At 44.8% G+C, this 26,419-nt stretch overlaps 1 protein-coding gene across 4 annotated transcripts in view; it reads left to right on the top strand.

Moving 5' to 3' along the window:
* Nucleotides 1-26,419, top strand: part of MGAT5 (alpha-1,6-mannosylglycoprotein 6-beta-N-acetylglucosaminyltransferase) — a 369,059-nt gene that overhangs the window by 221,282 nt on the left and 121,358 nt on the right. For all 4 annotated transcript variants that reach the window (XM_051849614.2, XM_051849612.2, XM_070071008.1 and 1 more), the window contains exons 6-9: nucleotides 7,608-7,679; nucleotides 9,232-9,393; nucleotides 13,829-13,998; nucleotides 17,115-17,249. In XM_051849614.2, coding sequence (XP_051705574.1) covers nucleotides 7,608-7,679; nucleotides 9,232-9,393; nucleotides 13,829-13,998; nucleotides 17,115-17,249 — 539 coding nt within the window. The remainder of the gene's footprint in view (nucleotides 1-7,607; nucleotides 7,680-9,231; nucleotides 9,394-13,828; nucleotides 13,999-17,114; nucleotides 17,250-26,419) is intronic.

Raw genomic sequence — 26,419 nt, 5'->3', positions numbered from 1 at the left:
AGCCACAAGAAAAATAATCTGCCGAAAGTTTGTGTCACTTTGTTGTCACATATGGTGGTGCCTCAGCATTTGTGTTTGTTGAATGCATGATTCTGTTCAAAGCACTTGTAAAAATAGGCAGCACTGGGGCAGGCATTGTGGTGCAGCAAGTGAAGCTGGCTCAAGTCCTGGCTGCTCCTTCTGATCCAGCTCCCTGCTAATGTGTCTGGGAAAGCAGTAATGGGTGGCCCAAGTGCTTGAGGCCCTGCACCCATGGGGGAGACCCGGAGGAAGCTCCTGGCTCAAGACTTCAGCCTGGCCCAGACCTTGCTGTTGGAGCCATTTGGGGAATGAACCAGTGGACGGAAGATATCTCTCTCTCCCTCTCTCTCCATCTTTACTTCTCTCTCTCTCTCTCTGCAACTCTGCTTTTCAAAAAAAAAAAAAATCTTTAAAAGGAAAAAAATAGGCAGTAGTTTTGTTGTTGTTGAGAACGGGTAAGTTCTCCTAGCTACAACTTCTCTCAGCTTGGAAATAAATAGCGTTGTCAAATCTGCGACATTAGTATCTGACAGGCATGCAGTGGAGACACTAAACGGGTGTCTGGAATGCTTACTAACAGTTTCCATAGGATGCACTGTAATATTGTATCTATCAGAGTATGAGGGTTGGATTAGAATGCTAGGATGGAATGAGCCAGCTATGTTAGAAGGCATAGCTTTTTCCTGTCATTCATTCTTATTACCACATGCCATCATATGGCCAGGTCTGCATTGAATCCAAAAGAGAAGCTGTATTACTCATCTCTAGCCTTTGCCTACCTCCTAAAATGCGGCGACAGGACCTGTGCAAGTGTCCTCGGTGTGGGTGTGGGCCGGATGGAACCAGTCTTCCCAGAGTGCCTGGTGCAAGCTGGTGTAAGAAGCTCCTCTGTGCCGTCTGTGTGGCTGGCTACCCAACAATTTATCTGCTGCCTCCCCTGTGTAATGGAAAATTGACTTTGCTCTTCGTGCAGCACTTTGGGATGGATTTTTCGACCTCTGTGTCATACGCTCATTAGAGGCCCGTGGTTTTATGGCACACTGAAAACTGACCTGCGGCTTCCCTTGAAGTCCTGCCTCTTCCCTCAGAGCCTGAGTGGAATTCTTGGTGGATGACACCAGCGCTTGGCTGTTCCTTGCACACAGCCCGTCTCATGCTGCGTGTGGACAACTTTCCTGCCCGCTGTGGGGAGAGGCAGTGGTACAGGTGACCGTCGTTCCCCGCATATCCGCGGTTTCACTTCCCATGGCATCTGGTCCCTGGGGTCTGAAAGTGTTATGTGGAGAAATTCTAGAAGTAAGCGATTTAAATGTTTTAAGTAACTTTTCATAGCCTGACGCTAACATTGTCCTTGTGTATTGTTGTTACCCCGTTACCACTCCTGCCTGGTGAGAGAGCTCTGTTGGTGGTGGATGCATAGGCAGTGGGCGCCTACGGGGCTGCTTCTGGGCACAGCATGTCTTAGCTGTGTGGAGCGGAGCAGATCCCTTGTGGGTAAGGAGGGATTCCTGTGGAGCCAACACCTGCGACCCACTGGTCTTTCTGGATCTCACCACTGACCTGTGTGGCTTTGCGTTTTCCCTGGAGTTTCTGCCTGGGTTTGTCCTCAGTGGCATCCAAGAGAAAGCCACCCCGCCTGGCTGGAGGAGGGTCCCACTAGTAAGACAGGAGTAATTGGGAAAGGAGCGTTACTGTCAGTGCGATCCTGAGTGCTCCAGCTGCGTCTGATTGACTCAGCACTCACCCGCTATCCGTTGAGGACCCACTGTGTGCCAGGCATGTGCTCAGGGCTGGGGTAGAGTGGTGAACAGGACAGGTGATGTTTCTGTCCTCAAGGGACGTGAAGCAGTAATTCAGTGCATCAAATACTTTCCACCGGAGGGGAGCCAGAGGGCAGACGACGTAGGGTGAGGGGCTGGAGTGAGCAGGCCAGGAGGTGGGGGAAGACTTGTCTGTGGGCATGGTGTGGAAGGAAGTAAGGAAGTGAGATGTGTGACGCTCTGCATAGTACAGTGTTGCAGATAGAGGGATCAGCAAATACAAATGCCCTGAGGTGTTGGATTAGCAGATAGAATACAAGACACCCAATGAAATTTAAATTTTTAGATACATAACACATTTTTTTAAATGTATAAGTCTGTGGAAACAGTGCACAGGGCAGACTTGTACCAAAACAAAAAAACATTTGTGATTAAAATTTAACTGAATATCATTTTTCTTTGTTTGTCTTCTCCAAACTCGGCAACCCTGCTGAGATCAATCAGAACAAGCTTGGCATGGCTTGGCACTTGGCAAGGAGGTTGGTTTCTGTAGAGCGGGATGTAAGGGCAGAGGTCAGATCCTGTAGGACCCTGGTAGAAATTCTGGGCTGTGTTCTGAGTGCAGTGAAAATCCACTCAAGGGTCTGCAGATGTGTGGACGTGATCTCATTTAGACTTTTTGAACAGTGGCTCTTGCTACAAAGAACGCCCATGAAGGGCAAGAGATAGAAGCAGAGAATTGTTAGCAGTTTCATTAACCGTACTGCCCCACAGTGGGAACACAGGAAATCATATAGAAGATTTAGGACACAGTGCCCTCATATTGAAGATTGGACTGTGCTTACAATACTCTCAGAATCAAGTGTTGGGAGTGTGTGCTTAATGAGTAGTCATTAAGTGCACCTGCTCCGGGCCTAGATGATCAGCTTCAGTCCTTCACCGTGTTCCCTCCGTGCTTCCACGTCTTCTCCCCCGTGATAGCCTTCCCCAGAAAGTTCCCTGAAAGACAGAATGAGGCTGAGTGCACAGGGCTGGTCCCCGTGTGGGCTCCCAACTCATCCCCATTCCTAGACTTTGTTCTTGCCCTTCGTCTCCTCCCCCGCATCCCCACCCAAGATGCGAGATGACTTAGCACTTACAGGAGGAGACCTCTTCTCCATTTCCTGTTTGAAACCTGAGAAAGTAGAATAGACAGGGGTTAGTATATAGTGGATGGAAGTGCTTTTTATTTAAAAAAAAAAAAAATCTTTAGCATGTCCTTTAATAAGTGATTTTATTTGGATCCATCAGTATAACAGGTGTGTGTGTGTGTGTGTGAGGGGGAGGAGGGGGGGAGAGGGAGAGAGATCAGTGTATCAAATGAATAGATATGTAGTCACCTGTATCCATATACACAGAAGCAGTCTAACAGGATGACAACATGAAATTCTGATCTTTCAGGATACCCGAGTTACAAAGGGTTCCCCGTCCAGCCCCTTCATTTTGTCAGCGAGGACACGTGGAAGCCAGGCAGTTGAGGCTGCGGACCCAGCTATTGGCAGAGTTGGCTATGGGATCCGTTTTGGTGGATCCCAGATTCAGTCCTCTTTGTCCACCCGGTAACTCAGCTGTTGCTCACGAAGCCTGGCCTCCGGGTGACCCTGATGTGTCCCGGGCAGGGAAGCGGAAGATTTCGGTTATGAGCCAGGCTGTCACTCAGTCGAGGGACTACCTCAGGAAAATCCCTTCCAGCTTTGATTTCCTCCTGTGTAACAGGATGGAAAGCCCTGTATTACCTTTCCTGTCTGTAATGAAATAGTTGTGGTGAGTAACTGGAAAGAAAAGGTTTTTTGTGGAGCTTCAGCGCCAAGGTCATGTGGCCCCCTTGGTGTGGTCTCGGGTGTGGCAGACAGCAGTGGCAGAGTGTGAGAATCAGGAAGCTGGGAGCAGGTGCCTGCCTGTGTCTTTGTAAAGTCAGGGGATTTCATCGTGGGAGCCGCACCCTAACAACCTAACCCAATGCAATCACCCCTCAAAGGTCTCACCTACTAATACTGGGATTGAATTAGGTTGCTACCATCTTAGTAGCACTAACCTAAGACGAGGAATTAACCTCTAACTTATGGACCTACGAGGGGATGCTGAACAGCCAAACTCACATCCAAACCATAACCATGGCATAGGGGTCTTAGGAGGTGAAGTGATGGAATGCGTGCAAGTTTTTTTTTTGAATTTGTTTCTAGAGAACATGGAATATTACAAGCCTGCAGTAAATTTTGACACTTCCTCTTTGGACCTTTAAATTCCTACTTGAGCTGGATGAGTGAGGTACCTGTATGTGTGCATGATTTCTTTTTCCTTAAATGTAATGACTCGTTCTTCATGTGGACCTGGAAAAGAACTAGTAAGACCCTTTAGGATTTCAGAGAATGCCTGGATTCACCATGCTCGTGGTGAAGCTGCAGAACCTTTCGAGTTCAGAGAAGGTTAAATCACTGGGAAGCGGTATGTCACAAACGGAATGGTCTTTTTATATCCCCTTGTTGACGAAAAATGATTTGTAGGCCGTCTCTCTGTGGAATATGCATGAATGTTCTAAGTTCCAGCCTGGCTGTGCGTGGTCTGTTTCTGCTGCCTCTTGATTTTGTGGCCTGAGGCGAGTGCCCTGAGAAGATGAGCTCCTGTCTCAGGAGTTGTGCCTTCAAATCGAAGGATGTTAGAGTAATGGTGCTGCGCCTCTATCGACTGCTGCGTGCGAGTTGCTGTGAACTCGGGCATTTTGCTATTCTCGTACTTACTACCGTGAATTATAGTACTTGTAGGACATCCGATCTCTTCCCTGGCAGACGACTTGAGAGCTTGCCCAGCCCATCAGAGCAGAGATGGGGTAGACAGTGGGGTGGTTGGGTGGGCAGGGGAGGCCAGGGTGTCCTTGCACTGAGGGCAAATTCAAAGTCTTGGCCCCAGGGAGAGAACTCCCAGGGTCACAGCTGGGAAAAACGTGTCCCAGGCAGTAGGGGAAGGAAGATGGCCACCTGCAGGTGTAGGATGCTGAAATCTTGAGTGCTACAGAAGAGGGAGCTGCTCGGAACAATTTGAAACACAAGACAACTTCCAGAAGTTGATGGAAAAATATAATTAAAAACTAAATCTAAGTTCATGCAAAAAATTTTGAAACCTAACCATAGTTTTTTATAATATGCATTTTCCATGAGTATTTTTTAAATACTCTTGAGTGCATGAATTTAAAAAATACATTTTTTTCACCAAAATAAGCAAATGTTTTAATTGCATTTTCCACGAACTTGTCCAAGTGCTTCCAGGTCAGCAAGGTGGTGGGCTCCCTCTGGGGTTTCCTTTATTGACAGGATTTTATAGCAGTGGAGGTGAGGGCGTCTGGACAGATGAGACAAAAAACATGGGGATTAGGAAGCCGAGCTCTGAGCCCTGAGCAAGATCTTGGCTGAATGTTACTACTGGTGCTCTTAGGAGAATGGTGCTTATCGGAGGCTGCTTGTTTCCATGCTGGCCAGGACTGCCTGTGCTGGCTGGCTTCCAGCCCTGGTAATCCTCTGAGGTTTCAGGAAGAAAAGAAATGCTTTGTTGTGTGTTCCTTCTCCCCAGGGGGTAATTGGTTTACATGGAATTGAATTATTTTGTTAACCAGTTATCCTATCACTGTGTGCCTAAACAGCCTTCCCAGCCCGCCCTCCCCTTCTGAGTTAAGTTGTCCATCATTGATTTTTTCCACCGTGGGGCATGCATGGGCAACAGTGAAATTTCTTGCTAAAAGCTAAATGGGACCAACTGTATTATCTGGATTTGCAAGAATGCCCTTGGAGCCTTGCAGAGTAGTAGCCAGTAGTTAAGAGTAAGAAGAACTAAGACAAATGCCCAGCTTCGAGGAGGTATGACAGTCTTGAGGATTCCCTAGGGAAGTTAGATTTTAGGTGATCGCCTCAGATTCTATTTTCATCAGTGTCGCTCCCCCATTCGCGGAGGAACGACACTAGACCCTGCGCTGTTCTTTCTGCCCAGCTCTTCCCAGGTTAGCTGCCGTTCCCTCACTCGCGGAGGAACGACACCGTCCCGGGTTAGCTGCCGGCCCCTCCACCTCCGTGGAGGGGCAGCACCCCCCCCCCCCCCCCCGCATTCCCTGCTTCTGCGGCTCTCTCGGGGGCTGCTCAGATGTTCCTCAGGTGTTCCCCTCAGATGTTCCTGGTGCATGTTGTCTCTCTCCTCCTTTATAGTCCTCTTCCACCAATCCCAACTCTGCTACCCACACGCCGAGCACGCTGCTCTCCTCCAATCAGGAGCAGCTCCTGCAGCTTGTCAAGTTGGTGAGAGGCAGCTGTGTAGAAGCTGTTTACTCCTCTCCCAGCGCCATATTGTGGGAGAGCAGATGCATAGAATAAGTCTTAATTCCAGTAACTTAGTCTAGTCTCAGTTGCTCCCCACACATCAGCAGATCATGGAAGACTCTTGTTAGTAACTTGCTTTGTCAGTACCTGGTCTCAGTAACATCTTCCTTTTCTCTGATTTCTCTGTTCATAGGCTTGTTTCATCTTTCCCCATTAGGCTATATCCATGAGGACTGTTTTTTTTTAAATCTTGATGGGCTGCTCCATCACCATGGTTATTTAGCACCGAGTTTGTTTCATCTCTGTGCCTTGCTCGCTCATCCCACCCACTTTTTTTCCTTAGAGGTTGAAGATCTTATGTCAACACTGCAATCCTTTTCAAGACTTCATATAATGAACATGTGTTATAGAGATGCCTTATTGAGACCGTTTACAAAAATGTGATTGAAACTAAATAATTTGGTCCGCCCTGAGAAAGTGAGATGCGTGTGGTGCTGCCGGGGCCAGCTGATGCGCTGGCCATTGCACGTGTCTTTTCAGACGTTTTTCCATTTGCTGCGCTCCAGTTAGTGTCTTGTGTGGTCATGTTGCTGTAAGGTTATAAGATCATGGCAAGTTAGAGTTTTCTTTATTGGTGAGTAAAAGTCATTTCAGCCTTCCCTATGGAGAGTCCTTTGGAAACTGCAAAGTCATTCCCAAACATGGCAAATGTCTCCCTTCACTCTACAGGAGAAGAATAGTGAGCTTTTCCCATCCAGGGTCTCTGCCCTCCCCAAGCTTCGCAGGCCTCTGCTCATTGCTTTCAGATTTGCAATTGCAAATGACTTTATGCAAATCACACCAATTATTTCTAGTCCTAGTAAAATTGACCTTGCATTATGAGTAATTTCTAGATTGGTACAACTGACATGTTTCTTGGAAAGCTCATGTGGACCTAGAGAGCAAACCTTGCCTGACTGTGCTCCACTGACCCGGGGGGCTATGGTCACCTGCACAGCCCTGCTGCCTCAGCGATGCCGCCCCCGACCCAGGATGTCCTGCACACTCTTAAACTCTCAGCTGTGTCATGGAGGATACCAGATCGTTGCTGTCTGTTTGCTAAATAGTCACACAGGGACCTTTCCCTGTTTATGCCCTTGCAGCCGCATTCATGTCTTTTTCATTTCTTCTATAAAACCCCCTTCTTGGTGGTCTGCAAGTGTGAGGATTGAATGCTTAAGGAACTGTCGCTGAGAAGTCCCCGGGGAGGATGGGTGTGCAGGTGATCCCATGTTCCTTCTGAGCCTCCACGGTTGTCATGGTTGTTACCTTGTCTGACAGGGCACCCGGATCTGAATTCTCTGTCTGCAAGCGTGAAAGTTGGGCCGATAGCAAAGCCCGCGTTCACAGAGGGCTCCTTGTGAACCGCTCTTGATGCGTTGTGTATACGTTGACTCATTCATATGTGGACCAGCATACTTAGTGTCACCAATGTCTGTTTTTTCAGGTTGAAAATTGGTGTCCTCATTTACCTTGGAGAGCAAAAAATCCCTATGAAGAAGCTGATCATAATTCATTGGTGAGTGATTTGGGAAAGTTCTTGCTTGCCGTGTGCATTGGCGTCAGACCCTGAATGAGAGGTGTGCACTCTTCTAGAAGTGCCATCTGTCATCACAAGCAGTGTTGAACTGAAGGACTTCTTCTACCAGTCCTGTGGAAGTTTGAGTGACCACAGCATTCAACCATTGGGCATAGGTTTATTTACTGAGCGATTCTCTAAGGGATCTAACTGCTGAGCTACTGATAGGAATGGGAGCTGGTACCACACATGGAAGCCCTGGGTTAGCTAATGGGGGTGTGGTTGTAAAGGATGGCCGTGTGGTCTATCATGTGCTGCCACGCCCACCAATTAAGAAGAGGCCATCTCAGCCGTCAGGGTCAGAGTGGGTTGCATACATAGGAATGATGCTGGAGCTGGATTTAAAAGGATGGGTGAGTTGATACGGAGTTGAGAAGAGAAGGGTGCTTCTGACAGGGAAGTGGAAGCTTGGTGTCCTAGAGTGTGGTTCCATGGGACAAGCCAGAGGACACCGGAAAAGTTAGCACGGGGCTGTGAGTGCCTAAGCCTTTATTCTTTGGGCCAAGGATCAGCAAACCTTTGCTCTCCAGATAATAAATGTTTCCATTGTGGCAGGCCGGTTTTGCCATTTCAGCAGCCAGAGACGGTCTGTAAGTTAAGGGGTGTGGCTGTATGCCAATACAACTTTATGCACAAATAGGCAATGAGGAGGATTTGGCCCAAGGACGGTAGCTTGCTGACCCATGCTATTGACTGGGGATCGTGGAAAAATCATTCAATCCAGGAAAGGGGACTTTTCAGAAAGACCTGTGTTGAACTGCTGAAAGTTAGATTCCGTGTGGTTAGGGTGTTCTGTGAAATAAATCGTGCTATTATCTTTTGTCTCAGTTCTTCCAGTCACTGCATGTATCCAGCTATGCTTTCCAGCTTATTAGGAAAAAAATTCTGCAAGGCTTTTCAATTATTCTGGTCTGTATTTTAAATTGTGTTCAGCTGTGGTGGCAAAACTGTATTCCTGCCCTTTAACTTCATTAGCAAATTACAAGTGTCTGTTTGTTTGGACTGGGACAAAACATGAGCGTGTATTTCCGTATTTATCTCTGTGGACAGAAAGAGCCTTGCTGGCATCCTGCGCGATGTCTCTGGTATCCCATTAAGAATTGATTTCAGTTTTCCCAGGAGTTGACTGCCTGGCCGTGGAGCCAAGTGGCACCGTAAATTTGGACCCAGAGAATTTCAAGGTACATCAAGCACACTCGTCGTAAAAATTGAACTTGAACGTAGCTCAAGGCTTTGCGGTGACTGTGCTGCCTCTCTTGATTTCTAATTTTCTAATGATGTCCCTTGCAGCAGAGCAGCTGTCTGGAGTCCCTGCTTTCATTTGCAATGCTGGGACCCATAAGTGAAAGCTGTGCAGCCGACGGGACTCTCTCTCTCAAAGCCCTGGACTTAATTGACAATCTCTTTCAAGTTTTCAAATGTCACATCATGAAAACCATTATGCTTGCTGGCTTTTTATCTTCTATTCATTTTATGAACTTTCTGTTTCCAGGCAGAAATTCGGACAGATTTTAATATTCTCTACAGTATGATGAAAAAGCATGAAGAGTTCCGGTGGATGAGACTGCGGATCCGGCGCATGGCTGACGCGTGGATCCAAGCGATCAGATCGCTGGCGGAAAAGCAGAATCTTGAAAAGAGAAAGCGGAAGAAAGTGGGTTCCTTACTAATTCGGTTCCGTGAGATGCCAGTTTGCTTTGAAAATGTGATTTTTGCTTGGAAACAAGACAGAGAAACAGCCTGTCTCTGGTGGTAGTCTTGTGGGGTGAACCTGCTTAGTCTGTGGTACAATCGCTTTTGGGTTTGCTGTCCCCAGTTGCTCTTCCTTGGCAGGTACCCAGTGAAGCTTCTTGGATGATGCTAACAAGGTATTGGTGGTGCGAGATTGTCCTTTGACCCACCTAACTGTCTCTGTCAGACTAACAGCAACCTTTTTCTCATTCACCTGAATCCAGCCTTCTAGAACTTTATATAACATCATTGGGACAAATACAGAATTTTTTTAAAAAATTTTAAAGATTAATTTATTTATTTGAAAGGCAGAGTTACAAAGAAGCAGAGATGGAGAGAGAGGTCTTCAATCCGCTGGCTCACTCCCCTCATGGCCACAACAGCCAGAGCTTGGCCTATCCGGAGCCTGGAGTTTCTTCCAGTCTTCCATGCGAGTGCAGGGGCCCAAGGACTTGGGCTGTCTTCCAGTGCTTTCCCAAGCCATAGCAGAGAGCTGGATAAGAAATGGAGCAGCCGGGACTCGAACCGGGCCAGGATGGGATGCCGGCATTGCAGACGGTGGTCCCACCCACTGTGGCACAGCACCAGCCCACAAATGCAGATTTTTGTTGTTTGTCAGCCTTGGGCTTTGGATGGCCTGTGAGTTGTTAATGGCTCTGCCTGGTTAGTGCCTCTGCTTACGTTGCCAGGACAGAGATACTATATTAACTTGAGCCAGTTTGTTTTAAATTCATAAGGAGATGCTTGGAAAACCTCCAGAATACCTCTAGGCGGACAAGATCGTCTAAGTTATTAGTGATAGAGTAAGTGACTTGGCTGTAGGTAAACTGTTCTGATATCAGAACTGAGCAAAGTAAACAGCTTGTTCCCTCTTCCAAGAACATAGAAATGAGTTTCAGATTCCTAAACTGATGAATGTGTTACCTTTTGAAAAAGAAAAATTGAAGGAGTTTCAAAAAGTTCATGGAAAATGGGATTGACCTATTTTATTTTGGTGCAAAAAAAAAAAAATCCAAAGCTAGGCACAGTTTTTTTCTAATACACATTTTTCATATGAATTTTTAAAAAACCCCGCTGAATGCACAGATTTCAGAATTTTTTACACCAAGAATATCTGACCTTTTAACTCCACTCTTCCCCAAACTTTCTGAAGCCCTGTCATGAAAATAGACTTCCTGCATCCCGTGTCACAGTTTGATGGATCCGTTTTGCTTGGAAACCTTGTCTGAGACAGCAGGACCAAACATTCTGGCACCAAATAGTCGTCGTATGAAAGAGCCTGTGGTCATCTGGGGCATGTGAGCTGTAAAAAGAGGTTAAAAAATTCTTAATAATCCAGTGGAGTAATGTACAGGATTTACGGTTAGGTTAAAATATGTCAGTTGAAGAATAGTGTACATTATTTTTAAAAGAATACTTTTTTAAAATTTTTCTTTAAAAATTTATTTTGCTTGAAAGAGTTACACAGAGAGAGAAGGAGAGGCAGAAAGTGAGAGGTCTTCCATCCACTGGTTCACTCCCAGTTGGCCTCAATGGCCGGAGCTGTGCCGATCCAAAGCCAGGAGCTTCTTCCGGGTCTCCCACATGGTTGCAGGGGCCCAAAGACTTGGGCCATCTGCTGCTTTCCCAGGCCATAGCAGAGAGCTGGATTGGAAGAGGAGCAACCGAGACTCGAACTGGAGCCCATATGGGATGCTGGCACTGCAGGTGGCAGCTTTACCCGCTATGCCACAGCATGGGTCCCAAGAGAGAGAACATATATATCTGTATTTACATATACAAATAAATATCTACATATACTCATATAAGATAAATGTTTCTTGTTAGTATTTTTTTAAATGGAAAGATAAACCATGGAATTAAAAAGAAGGATGGTGGTGATGGTTGCACCGTGTGAGTGTACTTAGTGCTACTGATGTGTACCCTTAACATGGGAAGTTTTATGTTGTGTGCATTTTACCACACTAAGTTAAAAATGGGCAAATGAAAGAGAGGGAATCGCAGGGAGAAGACAGCTATGGAATCTGGGTTTGTCTGGAAATACCTTATTTTGTGCATTGACCCTGGAACTGTTTTATGTTAATAATTAAAGAAAGTTTAATTGCCAAAAACAAAAAAGTGCCATACCTAAAAAGCACAAGGAAAGGGGAACAAATGACCTGACTATACATCCATCCAGTTCAGATGTGAGCACACAGAGAGGACTCGTCTTCTGGCCTTTAGAACACATAAAATGGAACATTTCTGTTGGGATATTGTGACAGGAGAAAAGGACTACACCAGTGTGTTACTTGACCAATTGTGCGATTTGTTACAGTATTGATAGTCCCATTCTGAATCTGTTGTGAATATTGGGAAATAAATGAGTAATGATGTAGTGTCTTTGAGAAAGTTGATTTTTTTCAGTGTAGGAGGCTTGAAATAACCAAGTGTTATGTGAGAATGCTGTAATTCTGAATTTACATTGGAAATATTGGTAGGATCTCATGATTTATTTAATCTTTGAGGAAAAGTAAATTTCCTAGGTATGGCTACTGAAAGGGCCTACAAATACTGAATTAATTAGGGACCCCTGAGCTCCAGAATTTTCCAGAATCTTTAAATGCTGTTTACGCTAGGTGGTATAAGAAGCTATTGGGAAAATGGCTCATTTGAGACAGAAGTTATGTAGGATGAGCTTAAAATATCATGTCTTACCTAAGAGCTAAGAAGCCAGTTTAAATGGCTTCTCAGACAGTTGGATACTCTGTGAGGCTAATGACTGGGATTTATTGAAACACATGAAATATGCTTATATCCATGATTTGGTTTTATAATTAAAGAACCAAAGAGATGGTAGATCATCATTAGAGTACGCTAGAGAACAATTTGTAGTTCTAAAAACTGGTAAAGAGAAGCATAAAGTTTTTAGCAGGCCAATTTTCTGTAAACTGCCCCTCAGGGTGACCCAGGCATCAGTAAGGGGTAGTTGCTCTTCACTGAAATGTTCCCAGCTAAGGAGTAAAGAAGGGATGATCAGATACTATGCTTTTGCAACCAACCCCTGATGGATTATTAGTTCTTGTTAGTGGTTATCATTGGCTGCTAACATGCCCAGATACAAGACATGTTCCCATAGCACCACTTAGAAAGTTGATACCAAAAAAATTCTGAGTTAAAACATGGTCATGTCTGTAGATACAATTATTAATTTACTGCCAGGGATTGAAGAATCTATTGCCCGAGGATCACCATCAACAAAATCCAGATTGTAGGAAAAAATATTAGAAATACAAGCCAGTGTCTTTGATAAATTATACATCCTCTCTTAGGAAAAAAGTGATGGGGGACTGTGTATGTTAAAGAAGGATAAGGAACTACAGTGGATGTGCTTGGACTTCTGAATCACACAGCTGCACTTAAGAAATTAAGAGAGTTTAAGTGTGAACACTAAGCAGATATTGGGTGATACTAAGGAATTGGCTTCTCTAGGGAAAAGAGTAGTGTTGTGGCTGTGTTTTTTAAGCAAAGGTTTGTTTGTTTTAGAGATACATGCTGAAATATCTACAGAGACAGGACATGATGTCTAGAATATGCTTCAAGCTAATCTGGAGCAGTTGGGAGGAAATGAAGGGTGTAGAATAAGATTAGGCATGAGATTACTGAAGCTATGTGGTCAGTACATGAGGACTGTCTGTATTGTGATGTCTGCTTTCTGTGCACTGGAAATTTGCCATGGTAGAAGATTAGAAATACTCCATCTGTGGGAAAATGCCCAGTATTTTTCAAAGATACTATATTATCCAGGTTGACTTTCCTTTAATTCCGATTTTACAGATATTCTCTGAGTATTAAAAGCAGTGTTATCACCGGACCTTTTGCTCATAGCTGTACCAAGTGCAATAATGATGCTATTTCTATACTTAAGATGCCAGGATCCACATCAAAGTTCCTGGTTTTGAGTCCTGGCTCCTGCTCCTGACTCCAGCTTCCTGCTAGTGCATACTGTGGGAAGCAGAAGGTGATGGGTCAAGTATTGAGGTTTCCACTAACCACGTGCGAGACCCACATTGAGTTCCTGGCTCCTGGCATTGGCACAGCCAAGCCCTGGGCACTGTGGTTCATTCAGGAAATAAACCAATGGATGAAAATTTGCTTTCTCTTGGTCTCTGTTTCTCTCTAACTTTGAAAGAAAAACAATTTTTAAAAATGATTCCCTTCCCTCCTTTGTACCTTTTAGGAAAACAGTTCATCTCACACTATCTTCCCTTAGAGTTTAAGCATGACTTTGGAGTCTGTTGGCTGCTTTTTGGTGCATTACTGCAGAGTGTGTACTTGGTTGTGTGCGGCTCAGAATATGCCTCTTTTTTGTTTTCCAGGTGCTGGTTCACCTGGGCCTCCTGACCAAGGAATCTGGATTTAAGATCGCAGAGACAGCATTCAGCGGTGGCCCTCTTGGTGAATTAGTTCAGTGGAGTGATTTAATTACATCCCTGTACTTACTGGGCCATGACATTAGGATTTCAGCTTCACTGGCTGAGCTCAAGGAGTAAGGAGATTACTTTTCAATTTTAAAATCTGAATACACAAAAGAAATTGTAAACTCTTAAAGCCCTCTATTAGTGTGTAATTTCTTGTGGAGGAAAATGAAAGTGATAATTCACTAAACAGGAGATAAGAAGATTATTTTCAGGAGCTAAATACATACACTGTGAAAAGGATAATATGTTTTCATTGTAGCTGCAGGCTCCCGAGGCTTCATAAATGAATGCCAGAAAATGCAAACTAAGGAGCTTATTCTTTGCTGTTACAGGTGCTTCCAACATCTGCAGCACAAGAAATTATTGACTTTGCTAATTCCCTGTCTCTTGGTGCAATTCATACCATTGCCTACTCAACATCAAGCTTTTCAAATCTGAAAACAGGGGAGGTTCCTGTTTATAATTTAATTTGGATAAAAATGAGTTTCCTAAAGGCCCGGATCCAGTCCCTTTTCAATTAGCCAACTTCCAACTCCAAGTCTGGTACCTCTACCTGGGTTTTCTATAGCACTGATATTTGTAGCCTTTTAATCCCTCTCCGATTGACACAGCTGGCTGAGCAGGAACTCAGCTCCCCTTCACTCTTGGATAACTGCCCATGGAGACTTTCTACCCGACAACCAGGTTACTGTGTATTTTGTCAACTATTCGTCAAATATTTCCAGATAAAATTGCTAGGTGAGCATTCTGGAAATGAGAGGGATGTTCTAACCAAATATATCCCACCCTGTTCCTCTTATATTGTGTAGACCCAGAGAGGCCACACGTGTTAGGTCCAGGATGCACACTTGCTGGGCAGTGGTGTGTTGAGATAAAAAGAATAACACCAGCCATCACTTGTTCATGATTTTCCTATGCCAGGCACCATAATAAAGGCCGCAGTTCCCACAGTGGTGTCAACACTGTGACCGCCATAATGGTGATGAGGACTCTTACAGTTAGCCTTTGTTGACTGCTTACTGCTTGCCAGATATGAGCACTTCAAAGTGTTTTATTGAACCCTTACCACCTCCACATTGGTGCTGCCACTGTCAGCATTTTAAAGGTAAACCGGCAAGGAGTTGTTGGCTGTAACATGGATAGTGTGTGGGAAGCCTGGGTTTCAGCTCTGTGTCTACTGACTGTCACCACAGATCTGTGGCTCCTTTCAGGGCTGAGGTCTTCTGCACACATAGTCACCACTCTGTTCCTCTCAAGAGCTGCCTTCTGCTTGCTTGAACACACATGGGTGGGGTAGGCACACCATCGCTGAAGAGGATGCATTCATAGGCTTTGCACTTGGTCATTCAGTGCCTTCCGTGGCCATGCTTTCTGTACGGGACATACACAAGTGACTAGCATGTGGTCAAGGGGCTTGCAGTCTGTTGATAATTACAACTAATGTATGACAGCGTAATTATGCAAATTACAGTTCTGTTAGTGCTAACTGAGGTATAGATGCTGGGATGTAAGCACAGGGTGCAGGAAGCAGTATTATTCACTCTGGTTATCACATAGGACATAGAACACTGTGGCTGCTCATGTAACTGTATATTGAATGAATGAGTGGGTGTGTGAACAAATGGAGTACTGTGGCAGTCTCAGGGACGAGTGACAAGTGGGGAGATCAGGAAAGGCATAGTAGGGGTTCATTGAGCTGACCCTTTGTGCAATGATGAAGGAAACATCTGTAAGAGCTCTTTGCACATTGAGACCAGGACTGAATGTGTTTTATTGAAGGTAAGTCATGGGAAGCAATGTAGAACAGTGGTCCCCCAATCTGCTTGCATGTTAGAATCACCCAGGGGTCTCGTTTTCAGTTTTATTTGAAGTTTGGGATCTTTGTAGATGGCCATGTGCAGTCTATAGCCTCAGTGAAAGCACCAGCTCTGGGGTAGGACACAGCCTATTATGCTCTGATGGCCCAGGTACGCCAAGGGACGGACAGGACTGGGAACCCCCAGACACAGGGCGGCCCTGTGGTCAACACACTGGGCTCAGCAGTTTGTGGGAACACAGCCACATCCATAGCTTCTTGTCTATGCCAGTGACAGAGCTGAGCAGTCAGAACACAGAAAACATGACCCGTGACAATTAAAGTAGTTCATTTTTCTGCCCCTCTACACAAACTTTTCTGCCCCTTTACACAAAATCTCTTCTTGGGAAGAAAGTGGTCCTAAAGAGCTCTTAAATCTTGGAAACCCAGAGGAGAGGGAGAAGGGGGCCTGAGGTGGCCCTGTACAGAGCCGGGAACTCGGAGTCCTGTGGGTGACTCTTGAACTTCCTGGTAGGATGTCCACAGCCTGGTGAAGGATTCCTGTGGGGTTTGAGTCAGGATTTGAGGCCACACTGACGACTGGTTTCTGAGAGAATGGCAGTGTGGGGAGTTGTTCCTAACTGCCCCACGTGAAGTTGGTGTACTGTCAAGTGCATGGTCACTCTCTGAGTGCTGGGGTGCTTTTGTATTTCTGGATGGGTGGATGGTGGGTAGGACAAAGGGTGTGTCCAGTATTTCCAGAAAAAAATCCCTAGAGTGAACATTCTAGAGATGAGAGGGGTGTTGAAATCACGCATGTCTCATCCTGCTCCTATGGTGTTGTATATGACCTTGGCTCCCAAAGAAGTCTCTTGAGTTCGGTGCTGGTTGTGTAATAGTGTCTAGATGGAAAGAACTCTTTGAGTAGGAGGAAAACTAGGGGGCACTGCAAGAGAGTACAGAAAGAAACAGTACTCTAGAGGTCAGGAATTGCAAACATTGCTAGAAAGAGGTGTTGGATCAGTAAAAAAAGGAAGAAGGATATTATCTTTGTACCCAATTCTTCTTTGTTCTGGAGGGTAAGGAAGTGAAAGATTCAAAGAGATGAAGTAATTCGTCCACGGTAGCACAGCCATTACGGAGTGGAGGTGAATTCACACCCAAGTTGGTTTTAAAGGCTGTGTTTGTACTCACCATTTGCTTTTTCAAGAGTTGGAATCAGCGCTCAGGGTTGGCTCTGAGTTTGAATAGGTAGCAGATTAGGAGGGGCCAGGCTGGCATCCCCAAGAAGGATCTGGAGGATGGTGATGTGCTTGTTCAAGTTGGCACATATAATGTCTCAGACTGAATGATGTCCTTTTTAACCTCTCTCTTCTGCCTTTTCCCTAGAATAATGAAGAAGGTTGTAGGAAACCGATCTGGCTGCCCGACTGTAGGAGACAGAATCGTGGAGCTCATTTATATTGATATTGTAGGACTCGCCCAATTCAAGAAAACCCTTGGACCGTCCTGGGTTCATTACCAGTAAGTCCCACATGCTGTTCTTACTTACGTTTTCAGCTCTTTTTTGTTCATACGGGTTGCATGGTTGCAGGCAGAAAACGCTTATCAAATGTCATCTTTTCAACTGTATGGAGGGCATTTATCTTTCCTAATTGAAATTCACATTCTTCCCAGTGACTTTCTACCAGGGCCATTTGTTATTTTCATTGATTTCTTGAAAACAGAACAAGCGTCCAGCCTCCTTTATACCTGCCCTGTTCCTTAGTGTTCCCTCTGCCCATACCAGTCTCATCTGCTTAATCAAATAAGGATTCTGATAAAATATGACAGTGTCATTTCTCATGGTCCTCAGATTGGGAATGATGCTTTATTTCTGTTACCTTTTCCTTCATCAGTATTCTTGTCATTCTCCAAAGCGGGAGAGCTGGGATCCCACGTCTGCGTGCTGAGGTCTTGGGCTTTTCAAGACAAACCCATGGGTAGTATGACCATGGGGCATGTGTGCTGTTACTTAGTTGAGTAGCTGAGCCTTTCCTTGGATGTGGGTTTGAGATCCTGATTCAGTTCTCGAACGGATTTTCCATAGTACACAGATGGAACACTAAATGACATCGAATTACATTTTGAAATGTGGTAGCTTGCTTTCCATCCTTTCCATCTTTGTGAGAAAAGGCTGGTTTACTGCTGCTCTCTGTGTCTTCAGTACTGGCAGGCAGGTTTGACAAAGCCTCCACCTTCAGCAGGCAAAGGCCTAAAGTTTGAATTTAATGATGATGCTTTTTAAATGTTTGTTTAGTTGAAAGAGTTAGAGGGAGAGACGGAGTGAGAGCCCATCTGCTGGTTCACTCCCCAAATGGCCACAATGTTGACCGTGGCCTGAGCCAGGCTAAAGATAGGAGCCATGAAGGCTGTCCAGGTCTCCCACATGAGTGCCGGGGCCCAAGCACGTGGGCCGTCTTGTGCTGCTCTCCCAGGTGTGATACCATGGAGCTGCACTGGGAGTGGAGCAGCCGGATTTGAACTGGCACTAACGTGGGATGCCGGCACCACATGCGGCAACTTAACCTGTTGCAACGGGTAGAAGCTGCCAATAATAATATTTTTCAAAGAAGTGTCATGTGTTCGTGTTTGGCTATCTGCTGTTTATCACAGTTGACATTGCTTTTATTTGTAGTCTATAAAAATTATTATAAAGGTGAATAAATCTAAACAAAGATGGTATTTTAGTAGTGTAATAATACTTGAAATTGGGTGAAAACCTTGAAGACTTGGTAAACAATGTACCAGTTGATAGTACATGTTGGCTATAACGGCTTGAACAGTGTTTAGTCCTAAAATAACACTCTAAAAATCTTCTGGTTATTTGGGCTCAGAAATCTTTGCACGTGTTTCTTTCCTGTTATTGAGAAAAGAGGTTGATATGACGTTCCAGCATAGCCATTCAGTGAGTTCTAATGGCCTAAGCTAGGTCCTCCTCGCTCAGGGTACAGTTTAATCTGATTAACTTCAGCCCCCAGGTGTGTGAGGTTGGAGTTCCTTTAGAATTTAAACAGAAGTGAAAATTGAAAATATTCGGCATCTTCTCAAAACCAGAGGTGGGGGAGCTTAGAGAGAAATGCCCGGCCTGTGAATTCCTGTGAGATCTTCTTTGCAGCAGCAAGAAATTTTTCATTCAGCAGTGAGCTCATAGCTTAAGCAAAGGCATTGAGATTGATAGCAAAAGTAAACAGCATAGTCCTACAGCGCCACTAAAAAAAAAAAAAAAAAGCCAACTTTAAAATTTGTTTTGGGCCAGGATAACAATCTACCTCTGACATCAGCTTTTTCCTGTGCTTTGGTTTGTCTGCTGCTTTAACTCTTCATGAATCATGGACTATCAAATTTGTTTTTCTTAGTTATGTGGAAGTAACCATCTTTATTGCTGGTTAATAGGCCAAGACATAAATACTACTTTTTTTTTAAGCAGCTCAACTTGAAAAAAAAAAAAAAAAAAAACTGGTAGAGCTGTTTTCTGGCATTTTTGAATGGCAGACATCTGATTAATGTGCAGAGGAAGCTGGGCAGTAGGGACTTCCCAGCACTCACATAAGAAGGGCTGTTTGGACAGGAGAATATTCTCGGTGGTAGTCCTCAGGTCAATTACAGGGATGCTGTCATTATTAAAATGGTTGCCGTTGATTGGCATTTGATTCTTGTTGGAAGAAAAGGCACCATCTCAGAGGGAGTTTTGTGGAAGAGTGTTCTATTTTGTCTGCCTGTCTTTACTAAATGGTCAATGCTAGTGGTATTAGCTGGCAGGAGGTCTGTTAGTGTTCCAGCCCTGCAGCCTCTGTGCTGTGATGAAGCTAAGATTCCATCACAAGGCCAAGTAGGTCCTCTAGAAAGTTTCTAGCTCATTTCTTTTGCCTTTAGAAATTAGAAATTGCCAGGGCTCTGTATTCATTTTGGGAGATGGTATGTGTCCCACTAAATGTAATGTTGTCATTAGGAGCGAAGGCTTGAGTCCTGTTGATCTTGGAGAGTTATTGGGAAATTCTACCCAATTTACAGAGGGACCCTGGAAAGTCAATTAGACACTTACTGAATACCTATATGAAGCTATTCTTCAAGGTACTGAGTAACTCACAACCTTTTTATTTCATGTGAGGTCTTTGCTGAGCATTGAGGACACACATGAGTTAGTAAGTAAATGTATGAAAAAAGCATATTGTGACAAAACTGCCTGGGTTTGACATTTACACCAAAATAAGTTTTATTTATTTTTAATTTATTTTTTCTCAAATAAACCTTTTATTTAAGGAGTACAAATTTCATAAGTGAATTTTAGGAATATAGTGGTTCTTCCCACCATACCCACCTTCCCATCCTCATTCCCATCCCTCCTCCTACTCCCTCTCACATTCAAGCCCCATTCTCCATTAAGATTCATTTTCAATTAACTTTATACATAGAAGACCAACTCTATATTAAGTAAAGATTTCAACAGTTTGTGTATGTGTGCGCACACACACACACACACACAACTGTTTCAGAACAAGCTTTACAGTTAATTCTTATAAAACAGCTCAATGAAGACAGAAGTCCTGCATGGGAAGTAAGTGCACAGTGACTCCTATTGTTAATTGAATAATTAACACTCTTATGTATGATGTCAGTGATCATCCAAGGCTTTTGAAATGAGCTGCCATGGCTATGGAAGCATTTTGAACCCACAGTCTCTGTTAGTATTTAGACAAGGCCATAAGCAAAGTACAAGTTCTGCCCTCCCTTCAGAGAAAAATAGATCCTTCTTTGATGGCCACTTCTTTCCACAGAGATCTCACTCACAGAGATCCTTCATGTAGGACACTTTTTGCCACAGTGTCTTGGCTTTCCATGCCTGAAATGCTTTCGTGGGCTTCTTAGCCAGACTAGAATGCCTTAAGGGCTGATTTTGAGGTCAGAGTGCTATTTAAAGCAATTTTCATTCTGAGTCTATTATTATTGCTAGACACTTAATCCTATCTATATGATCACTTTAATGCTTAAGATGGTATTTTTACCATCCAGCTTAATGGGATTTGGAGTCCACTGGCAAGTTTTTTAAACTGTACTCTTAGAAGTAAGTCTGTAGGAATGTATGCAGAACTATGTAGCTTTATAGTTACAAACTTCCTCCTCTCTTTCTTATGCCCACTCTTATTTTTTACTGAGATCAATTTCAATAGACTTTATACACATATGATTAACTCTATGTTAAGTAAAGAGTTCAACAAATACTATGAAGAAGTAAAAACTGTTCCTCCACAGTTGAGACAAGGGCTGTTTAAGTCATGGCTTCTCAAAGTGTCAGTTTCACTTCTATTTGCAGATGACATGACTCTTTATATAGGGGATCCAAAAGAGTCCAATAAGACACTATCGGAACTCATAGAGCAATTTGGTAAAATAGTAGGATATAAAGTTGACACACAAAAATTGACAGCCTTTGTGTATACACAGACCATGCCATGGCTGAGAAAGAACTTTTAAGATCAATTCTATTCACAATAGCTACTAGAAATCAAATACCTTGGAATAAATTTAACCAACATTGTCAAAGATCTCTACGATGAGAATTATACAACATCAAAGAAAGAAATACAAAAAGATACCAAAAAAAAAAAATGGAAAAATCTTCCATGTTCACAGATTGGAAGAATCAATAGCATCAGAACATCCATTCTTCTGAAAGCAGTTTATATATTCAATGTGCACCAACCAAAATACCAAAGACATTCTTCTCAGATCTTGAAAAAATGATGCTGAAATTCCTATGGAAACACAGGAGACCTTGAATAGCTAAAGCAATCTTATACAACAAAAACAAAGCTGGAGGCCTCACAATACCAGATTTCAGGACATACTACAGGGCAGTTGTAATCAAAACAGCCTGGTACTGGTACAAAAACCAATAGATAGACCAATGAAACAGGATAGAGACACCAGAAATCAATCCAAACATCTACAGCCAACTTAAATTTGACCAAGGAGCTAAAACCAATCCCTGGAGCAAGGAAAATGTCTTCAACAAATGGTGCTGGGAAAACTGGATATCCACATGCAGAAGTATGAAGCAGGACCCCTACCTTACACCTTACACAAAAATCCATTCAAATGGGATTAAAGACCTAAATCTATGACCTGATACCATCAAATCATTAGAGAACATTGGGGAAACCCTGTAAGACATTGGCAAGGCAAAGAGTTCTTAGAAAATACCCCAGAGGCAAAGGAAATCAGAAGCCAAAATTAACAAATGGGATTACATCAAATTGAGAAGCTCCTGTACTACAAAGTAAACAGGAAAGTGAGGAGGCAACCGACAGAATGGGAGAAATTACTTGCAAATTATTTTTAATTTTTTAAAGTGTTACTGATTTGAAAAGCAGCAAGAAAGACAGATCTTTGATCCAGTGATTGATTCCCCAAATACCTACAAAACTTTGGCCAAAGCCAGAATTTGGCAACTCAATTCAGGTCTTCCTGCATGGGTGCCTTGGACTCAAGTAGTTGAACCATGACCTGCTGCTTTCCAGGGTGTGTATTAGCAGGAAGGTTAATAGTGAACAGAGCCCAGTTTTAGCCCCAGGCAGTCAGATATGGGATGTGGGAATCCAAGCAGCGTCTTAACCACTATATCAAATCCCTGCCCTAAATTTGTCCTTAATTCCACTTTCCATGAACGTTTTAAAACACTCTCATACTTGAAGATATAAGTAGTCCAAGACATGCCAGTGTTTTACATCAAACTTCAAACTAGAAAGTATATCTTGACTGAGCTTGTGAGCACCAATCTTAGGGTAGCGTCCTGGAGAGCAGAATGTTCCAGGAGTGCCCATGGCAGGAAGGCCAGTTGCCTTGGGCATCCAGGCAGATACTTCCTTAAGTCAGGAGTCTACTCCTTTTTCTCCAGATACACAGAAGGTGTTACAGAGACGGCCTCAATGTTAACAATACAAACACAGTTCTAACACAGAGGGAGAGAGTGCTTGATGAAGGAAAACTAATGTTAGACTTCCTGTGTCATAGAAAAAGGTCTGTGTCTTGTCACTGGTTTTAAAAATAAACCTAGATAAACTAGAAAATAAACAATCACAGGGCCACCTCTGTGGTGTAGCAGGTAAAGCCACCGCCTGCAGGGCCGGCATCCCCTATGGGTACCTGTTCAAGTCCTGGCTGCTCCACTTCCCATCTAGCTCTCTGCAATGGCCTGGGAAAGCAGTAGAAGATGGCCTAAGGCTTTGAGACCCTGCACCTGCATGGGAGACCGGAAGGAAGCATCTGGTTTCGGATCAGCACAGCTACAGCTATTGCGGCCATCTGGGGAGTGAACCAGTGGATGGAAGACCTCTCCCTCCCCCTACACCTCTGCCTCTGCCTCTCTGTAACTCTGCCTTTCAAATAAATAAATAAATAAATATTTTTAAAAAGAAACAATCCCTAAGCCAAAACCTCAAGGAAAAGGACATAGAAACATCCCATCACTGGAATTGTCCATCCCTGAGAGCCCACATCATGGAACTTACATCTGGGTGCTCTGCCCAAGTCCAGGCCTAGGAGATGGGTCCCTAGCAGTCAGCTTGGTCATTGGAGTCCAGTTGTCCAAGTAAAACTAACAAAGATAAAACTTGAAGTTCAAACCATGGCCCCGGCCAGAGCTGGAAGGGCATGTAGACTCAGTCAATGGCCCCTATGTGGACAAAGCCAAGGCCTTCAAAGCAAGGCTTCTTAGGGCAGCTGGCAGCCCTCTGCTCCCTGTGGTGTCTCCACAGAGCACAACACTAAGGCCTTGGCTTGGGCACTGGTGCTGGTGAACCCCAGCGGGCAGGAGCTACATCCTGTGGTGTCCATGAGGTTGCTCCCCTTTCCTCCCTCCTCCCACAGTGACCTTCAATACAGCCCTGCTGTTTCTGAAAGGCTGCCAGTCTTCCCCAGAGAGGATAGACTGGACCAGCAGTTCCTTTCACATCCCATTTTAAAAATAAAAACCAAGTTAAGAAAAAGGTAGGGATGGGAGGCAGACATTTCGGTGCACATGTTAAGCCGCTGCTTGGGACTCACACATCCCATGTCAGAGTGACAGTTCGAGTCCTAGCTACCCTGCTTCCAGTCCAGCTCACTGCTAGTATAACTGGGAAAGCAGCAGAAGGTGGCCTAAGTACTTGGGCCCCTGATACCCACATTGGAGACTCAGATGGAGCTGCAGAGTCCTGGCTTCAGCCTGGCTCAGGCACAGCTGTTGCAGGCATTTGGAGGTGAAGCAGCAGTTGAAATATCTGCCTGCCCCCTGCCCCCTCTCTCTCTCACTCACTCTCTCTCTCTCATTCTCTCACTCTTACTCTCTCTCTCACTCTCACTCTGTCTTTCCTTTTACAAAATGTATTTATTTGAATGTTTTCTATGGAGGGGTAAGAAGTATTTTGAGTTACTCGGAAAGTAGGGACCATAGGCCCTAGGAGGTGTCTGGGTGCCGGATGTTCTTTTTGCTGCACTGTGGGCTCCCATTTCTGTCTCTGTCGTTTGCCAAGCTAACACCGTGCCCTTGTTGATGTTGTGGGAGTCGCCACTGTGATGAGAGAGTGTTGGGTGAGAACCACTCAAGAATCCCACACGAGGAAGTTCTTTCTGGGGTCAGCTTGTCTTTCCCTCTGTGTCCGTGGCCTTCTCTCTCTTGTCCTCCCTCCCTGGGCAAGCAGCAGCGATTCCTGATGAGAAAATGAGCGCACAAAAATCTCAATTCATGATTATGCTTTTCAGAAAATCTGGTGTTTGGATATTTTTTTTTTGTTAATAAAAAGTTGGAAGAAAGACATTGTAATGGTGGGGAAAGGAGGAATGAAGCTGAAGCAGACCCCAAGAGGCTGTTGGCATCATCTGATTCTAGAATGTGGGCTCTAGTCTGTCTTTACTGCACGTGTACCAGTCCAGTGAAAGGTGGAAGTCGTGTACCCGCAGCATCGGAGCTGCTGGAATTGGCCGTCCAATGTGCCGAGAATCGGCCATGAAATCGGCCCCACCGACATCGATCTGTTTTGTTTCGGTGTGGATTCTTGTCTCCTGATGGGTGATTCTTGGTGCGCTCTGAGGGTTTTTGTCCACAGGACCAGCCAGCAGATGCTGTAGACTTAGCGGGTCATGTGTGGACTCTCCGCTGTTGGATTGTGAAGTCATCAAGGACTGTACACCAGCAGAGGGGGTGTGGCTGCGTCCCAGTGCAGCTTGACTCATTGCTGAATGTTTGCTTATTTGCAAGAACAACAGAGAGACAGAGACAGATCTTCCATCTACTGGTTTGCTTCCCAAATGCCCACCTAAGGGAGGGCTGGGCCAGGCCACAGCTAGGAGCCCAGAACTGTAGAATTTCCTCCCGATCTCCCAAGTGGTGGCAGGGACTCTAGCTTCGGAGCCATGTGTGCTGCCTCTCAGGTTGTATTAGCTGGAAGCTGGATCAGAATCGGGACTGGAACTGCCGCTCTTAGAGGAGAGGCAGGTGTCCCGAGTGGTGGCTCAGTCCCCTGCACAACACTGCCAATACCCAACTTCAATGTGGAGTGTGAAAAATTTGAATTTTACATAGCTTTCATGTTTGACAAAAATACTGGTTTTTTTTTTAACTGTTAAGAATGTAGAGGTCATTCTTAGCTCTCACGCCATACAAAAATGGGCGGTACAGTACATTGGGCTTACTGTGTTGTCAGGCATTGGTAGGAAAGCCAGGGGAAATGGCTTCCATTGGCTTCTTTAGGCTCTGAGAGAAAGCAATAAGCTGCTTTTATTATCAGATGCATAAAGATCACTGCTGTCCTTAAATGAGATTCTAAAGTATCTTAGTCCATTTCATGTGCCTGAGCACTAGAGGCTGAGAACTCCAAGATCCAGGGGTCCATACCTGGTCATAACACAGCACAGGGCATGAGCCAGTGAGACAGGGCAGGTGTGTAGCTCGGGGCTTGCTTCCTCCTCTTAGAAAGCCACTCATCCTGCGGTTGGGGTACCCCCCACCCTGTGACCTCGTCTCTAGTTACTTTCTTTTTTTTTATTTTTTTATTTTTTTTATTTTTATTTATTTATTTTTTTTTGACAGGCAGGGTGGACAGTGAGAGAGACAGAGAGAGAAAGGTCTTCCTTTGCCGTTGGTTCACCCTCCAAGGGCCGCCGCTGCAGCCGGCGCACCGCGCTGATCTGATGGCAGGAGCCAGGATCCAGGTGCTTTTCCTGGTCTCCCATGGGGTGCAGGGCCCAAGCACCTGGGCCATCCTCCACTGCACTCCCTGGCCATAGCAGAGAGCTGGCCTGGAAGAGGGGCAACCGGGACAGAATCCGGCGCCCCGACCGGGACTAGAACCCGGTGTGCCGGCGCCTCAAGGTGGAGGATTAGCCTATTGAGCCACGGCGCCGGCCCGTCTCTAGTTACTTTCAAGGCTGCACCTCCAAATGCTGCCTCCATTTGAATTTTGAGATTAAGTTTCTTTTTTTATTTTTTTTTTAAGATTTATTTATTTACTTGAAAGTCAGAGTTGCACAGAGTGAGAAAGAGAGGCAGAGCGAGGGGGGGGGGGTCTTCCATCCATTGGTTCACTCCCCAGTTGGCCATAACCATTGGAGCTATGCCGATCCGGAGCCAGGAGCCAGGAGCCAGGAACTTCTTCCAGATCTCCCACATGGGTGCA

Source organism: Oryctolagus cuniculus, chromosome 3, assembly GCF_964237555.1.
Source record: "Oryctolagus cuniculus chromosome 3, mOryCun1.1, whole genome shotgun sequence".
Lineage (NCBI taxonomy): Eukaryota > Metazoa > Chordata > Mammalia > Lagomorpha > Leporidae > Oryctolagus > Oryctolagus cuniculus.
Note: the sequence above shows the minus strand (reverse complement) of the source record. Positions and strands in the feature narration are given on the sequence as shown.